Here is a 6,152-nt window from a genome sequence, read left to right as displayed (position 1 = left end):
GACAGTTAAATTATCTGTCAGATCACATTTCATCCTCAAACACGGTCAGATCGACTGAACTCTTACCCAATCCATGTGGAGTACAGCCTCTCCTGGGGGGCAGAGATCTGGACGGGAAAAGCAACCGCAGGTCACAAACAGTTTGTACAGATATCGAGCGGCTGCAGCGAATCACTGAACCTCCACTCACCTTGATCTTCACGTCTTTGGGGGCCAGCTTCTTCACTTCAGTTAGTAGTCGTTCCCCAAATCCTGAAAGAACAGAAAGTGTTAATGTCAGTGAGACGGAGAGGATAACAACCAGGTTAATTACATGGGAGGCAGGAGGAGGTTCAACTCCTCTGGAAGAAACTAAAGTCAGAGTTTGGTTGAAACTGATAAAGAATTAAATTCTGATGCGTGCAATGATATAATGTGTGTATTTATACGTTCCTCAACTGTTATTGGAGCACAGAGCAAAAGGGGCGGGGCTTAGAAGGAGTAAACTGTGTGTTGTCATTAACACCAACCTTTGATCAGCGTCGACCCCCCACACAATACTATGGTGGAGTACAGCGTGCGTCTGAGGTCCATGTCAGACTTCTGGATGGCGTAGGCCAGAACCTCGTGGATCCCCGAGCTCTCGTCTCCTATCAGGTCGGGTCTGAACAGCAGCTCTGGGGCTCGGAACCTGGCCGGGCCGATCTGAAAAGGAGGACGCGGTTCAGAGGGTTTCAACCTTTTAACATCTTTACGAAACCCTCGTCAGTATCTGCGGGACTCACGTTTAAAGTGCTTCCATCGGGGAGAACGTACTGAGCCTTCTCTGTTTCTAAAGTCTCGTCCTTTTGCGGGTTGAGGGACAGATAACAGGCTCTCTGCAAAAGGTGGAGACACGTTGGATTAGATAAAGTTCTTCATGTTTCAGATAAAAACACTCCCGCCTGCCGCCTGGCGCCGTTACCTCTTTGATGGTGCGGACGACCTCGAACTCTGCCGAGGTGTTGAAGTTGTAGCCTTCCTTGCGCAGCAGCAGACGGAGGTACCGCGACACGTCTCGTCCGGCGATGTCCACGCGCATGATGGAGTGCGGGATGGCGAAGCCCTCGTAGATGGGCACGACGTGGGTCACGCCGTCCCCCGAGTCCAACACGACCCCGGTGGTGCGACCTGTGGCGTACCTGCGGGAAACAGAGGTTACAGGTAAGTAAGGTTTCTGTTAAACAGGAAATGTACTCGTGGAGTCTTCTGTTAGGTGGACAACCCGCTCTTCCTCCTGAGCCACAGCACGTGAAGTTATCCAACAGATGAAATAAATACAGTAAACTCACAATATGTTATTCATGAATAACATAGAAATAAACAAATATTTTTCAGTCATAATTTGTAACATTTGAGGTTGAGTGTCTGGTTACATTCCTCGTAGATTTATCTGCAGTTTATAAAGTAAAAAGGTTTTTATTGTTGGTTTTCCCTCCACACAGACTTTGTAACGGTGCAGTTACTGAACAGCAGATGACTGTCACGCTGTGTGTAACAACAGTAACACACTGTCCACCGCACACAGCCTCACTTGACTATAAGTCAGCAGTAATGGTGACACTTTGGGTCTCAAACCAGTGAAAAGTTGCAGAAGTCGACATAAAACTGGAGAGCTGATGAAGAGGAGGCACAGAGACTGTGTACTCACAGGCTAAGGACCGCCTGCATGGAGATGAAGAGAGCGGGAACGTTGAAGGTCTCGAAGAAAATCTCCGCAGCCTTCTCCCTGTTCTTGCTGGGGTTGAGAGGCGCCTCGGTCAGCAGTACAGGATGCTGTGAAACACCAACAGGGTTACGGGTCAGATCTGCAGACCTTCATCGCGGTGCTGCAGGAGGGGAGGAGCACTCACCTCCTCGGAGAACGTCTGCAGTTGCTCCTTGGAGTAAACGTACTGCCAGATCCTCTCCATGTCGTTCCAGTCCTTCACTATCCCGTGCTCCATCGGGTACCGCACCGACAACAAGCCCCTGTGCTCCTGGTGGGGGGGAAGACCAGAGACACGTGGTGGTTATGTGACAACGGCAGCTCCTAAGACCGGAGCGGACCAGTGTTTACATCCAGATCTAAGATCCCTAACTGGAACAACTCAGGAGAGTTTGAAATGTGTTCAACATCTTCCTCTGAACTCCAGTGTGACTATCAGGGAACAAGGCTGAAGGGTTCTTATGTGTAAATATATTTCTGAATAAAGTAAACATTGTTCCCTCGAACACACAAACAAAACCTTTCTAACTGAATCCTTACTGTGTGTGTGTGTGTGTAGAAGAATAGTATTTGTTAATAATAATTTATTTTTATTTATGAAATTAGATAATTTTCATAATCAATATTATAATTCCAAACCTCTCAGTCTAACAATATTTTTAAATTAACATGTGGAAGTTTATATAAATGGTACTAATGTTGTGTATTATAGGTATATATAAAATAAGTGGGATCAAACATAGCGGGTATTATGTCTTATATGAGCAGTTATGGCAAACTATCACCCTTCTAGTTAATTGGGCGTAAAGAGAATCTTATACAAGTCGACTCTATTATCTTGATTAATTATATCTGTTATTATTGATCATACATCCATTACTTTATACTTTATTTTATAAATCGTGTTTTATTATACATAAAACACATAATACATTACAGTTGTGGACATTTAGTTAATATGAATATAAATTAATGGATAAAATGTTTTAGTTTTTTGATTGATATATTTTTATTGATTTATATTATTAGTTATTAAAGTTTATTAATATCTATTTTATAAATTAAATTTATATTTATTTATTTTAGGTGTTATATAAATTCCTATCAGCAAGTGCTTAAGAGTCAACACTGGAATACCAACCAATATTTTTCTAGGATTGCAGTAACACCATTATTATATTTATACCTAACAAATGAGTACGTATATTCCTCGTTTGTAACGACAAAATCGCATTTAGTAAAAATAGGACATTTTTCCCTTGCTTACCCAGGATAACCTGGTCACAATATTCAGCGCGGTGATTTGGACCACTCAGCCGACCGTCAGTTCCTACGAGTATCAGACAGTTCTTCACTTATATAAATCTACAAGCCCATACTTGTGCTACCCGCATACCTGTATATCTTCTTAGGCCTCCTCCTGCCTCACACAGGGAACATCATACGGCTCTGGGATCTCATCTCCTGCAAAGGGGGAGTCCTGCGGGAAACCAAGCCTGCTCGTGCTTCAGTGTGGTTTGGCTGTTGGTGTGCGAGGGGGGGTCGTGTAGCGTGAGGAGCCGTTCGGCAGCTTCAGCAGACAGAAGAGCGGCGGCGTCGTCGAGACTTGCCCATCCGTTAGTGAGCCTCCCCTCGGCGTGCTTACCTGAACTGGGTCGTGCATCCGCTGTCCAAAATCTTTGGAGGAGACTAACTTCCTATTTAAAGATCACACAAGATGAAACTAAGTTCGGGAGCAGGCTGATGGAAGGCTACAGATCAGCAAAAACGGAATGCCCTGCACACTTAGATGACTATACTATTGTTGGAATCAGGCCGGCGTTGTATGCACCTCCAATGTGCATTGTTCTGTGATTACTTTAACAATTGCTTACAAATTAAGGAGTCACTATAATGACAGAAGATTTTGAAAATTTAAGCACCACAAGGAACCGGATAGATTTCGATTCAGATATCCTCAAGAGAATAATAAAATGTTGGATGTAATTGTAAAACTAGGATTAATCTATATAATCATCCAACTGGGGACGCGCAGCTATCGCGTCCATAGACCCCGAAGAGGACACAATGTCGACAAAGACGGTCGACTAACGTTCCGGTTCCTTTGGATGGTATCGTTGTATGAGACCGTTTTATGAGGGCTCATTTACGGGGTTTGAGTAACTTTTATATAATCATGGTCGAGCTCCCCGTCAGCGCAGACATTCGACCACACGTCCCCATTCTGCCAATTACGCAGTGATAGCGACAGAGAGAACGCTACGGAGCTCGATCTAGAACCCAAGCACCCGCCACATTCCAGCATGTAGTCAGTATGCTTGTCCGTAACTCTGATACGAAAATCATGGCAGTATTTATGACAAGAACGAGTAGCGCGAGCGGTCCGCCACTGAGCAAGACGGAACACGGGACCTTAGCAGACGGACACAGCGTCTCTGTGTAAGATAACAAAACAACTTAAATTGGTACAAAGCGTAACATGGACTTTTAATCTTATGTTAAACAGAAGCAATCATTATATCAGTATCTGGAGGTTATAAACAATCAACCAGGGTATGTAAAAGAGCCGATCGTTAAAAACGGTGTCCTAGACTCTTGCCTAGTTAGTCCATTGTCGATAGTTTTAGGAATCCTAGCTCCACAGGAAAAGGCCCGTCTTGGCACCGAGCCGACAATTTTGTTACCCGACACATTTTCGACACAGAATTTAAAATAAAATGTTTCAGACTTTAAGCATAGATATCTAGATAAAACCCCAATTACCTATCTCCGAGGTATCCATTAACGTCCCTGTCCCCATTAATAAGAATTGGTGGAAGTATTCTCCTGTTCTTTGGCCTGAAGTGAATAATGAGTTGATGGTGAGAAAGGACACCGCGTTACCTTGTTAAATCCCATCTAACAAACCCCTCATTAATCACGAATGGAATTGAAAAGACATGGAGCGTCTCCAGCTTCCGTTATCCAATTGTTACGTATATCCTCTGGAGAAATAAATCCATAAAGTCGCACAAAAAACTAGGCATCCAGAACGGCAAAATAATAAAATCCCACGTTCATTCTTAACGTCCAGGTATATTGATTAATCGCCGTTTTTCTGTTCGTAAATAAGACCGGTAGAGCGCTGTCAGAAACTAGTTTCGGTACGTACACTGTTTGTTTAATCTCTTGTTACAATTTCACCGAATAATTAATATTGAGATACAACCTACAAACCATACTCGTGTAGCATTGAATAAGAAAATATTTGTGAAAGCTTCCTGAACCAAGGTAAGGGCGGTAAGCCATATAACACTATCGACAAACTTCGAGACCCACCACAAGCGTGGCGGTCCGCGAGAGTATTGATAAACTAAATACTTAGCTAGAGTGCATTTAATAAAAATGATACGATAACTAACATCAACTTCACAAGGTCAATCATTATACAAAATATTATTCTAGGAACGTTTTTTGAAGTCAGGTCCATTAATTATACTGATACATCCTAGTCATCACTAGGATAGTTATTTTCTTTTTCCCTCACCCACATAATTTCAAGAGAGAGAGTTTCTGCGACATCGATTATGTCTTCGAGCTCCAGCCTAGTCCTCCATCTAATGTACGGCCCGACCCACTGCTGGCTGTCATCGCCCCACTCCTAATTATTTATATCATATTAATCGATTCTCCCCGTTAGCTTATAGTTATAGTAATATAATCAGCTAAGTCAGTCACTGCAGAATCTCCCCACCGATTCCCTTCCCCCTGAAACTGTGTTCCTTAACCCATAAGCAGTGGTCGGACATCGGATGCTGTGTCACCCACGCTGACTTGCTGCCCCGTAAAAGTTCGGCTCTCTGGTCTCGATCCTCCATTTGAGATTAAGCCCTACACACCATCTCCAGCCACTTAGATCTGTGGTATGATTCCTGCGCTTTCTTCAGATCTGTTGTTTCCTTCAGGGTTCGGGGGTTAATCAAGCTGGTTTTTCAGGAGAACCAGATCCAAATACTGGCTTCCCACTAGTAAAAGTGTTTGTTTTTGTTTTGTTGTTTATAAAGACAAATAATGTAAAACATACACGACAACAGTTTCTGAATGATTTAAACAGGAAATTCTCGACTTTTCAAGGAAGCAGAACGATTAAAACTGCTTAAAAGACTTCATGAGATTCCATAAAAGTTGTGTGTGTGTTTGTGTGTGTTTGTGTGTGGTTGTGGTATTTTATTGTGGTAATATTCGTCTGTTAATCTTCACTTTATTGTTTCTCTGTGTGTGATTAGTGTGGGCCGTCCCAACATGGTGCGCAGTGATGGCGGAAGCCTGGAGGGAAGAATCTCTTCAAATCGGACAAGCAGAGGTAACAACACACACACACACAACACAACACACACAGACACACAACACACACACACACCCACACAAACACCAGACACACACAACC

At 43.2% G+C, this 6,152-nt stretch overlaps 1 protein-coding gene across 1 annotated transcript in view; it reads right to left on the bottom strand.

Annotated features, from left to right (window-relative positions):
- The window catches only part of actr1 (actin related protein 1, centractin), a 2,197-nt gene extending 178 nt beyond the window's left edge, over positions 1-2,019 (bottom strand). The window contains exons 1-7 of the mRNA XM_035665577.1: positions 1,872-2,019; positions 1,670-1,794; positions 944-1,160; positions 765-857; positions 510-684; positions 191-252; positions 67-107 (exon numbers count right to left, since the gene is read on the bottom strand). Of these exons, the coding sequence (XP_035521470.1) occupies positions 67-107; positions 191-252; positions 510-684; positions 765-857; positions 944-1,160; positions 1,670-1,794; positions 1,872-1,964 (806 nt within the window). The 5' untranslated portion in view covers positions 1,965-2,019. The remainder of the gene's footprint in view (positions 1-66; positions 108-190; positions 253-509; positions 685-764; positions 858-943; positions 1,161-1,669; positions 1,795-1,871) is intronic.
- Between the last annotated feature and the right edge of the window lie 4,133 nt (positions 2,020-6,152).

Source organism: Morone saxatilis, unplaced genomic scaffold (assembly GCF_004916995.1).
Source record: "Morone saxatilis isolate NCDOM2014 unplaced genomic scaffold, NCSU_SB_2.0 Contig2, whole genome shotgun sequence".
Lineage (NCBI taxonomy): Eukaryota > Metazoa > Chordata > Actinopteri > Moronidae > Morone > Morone saxatilis.
The sequence above is the reverse complement of the archived record's forward strand: the minus strand, read 5'-3'. Positions and strand labels throughout refer to the sequence as shown.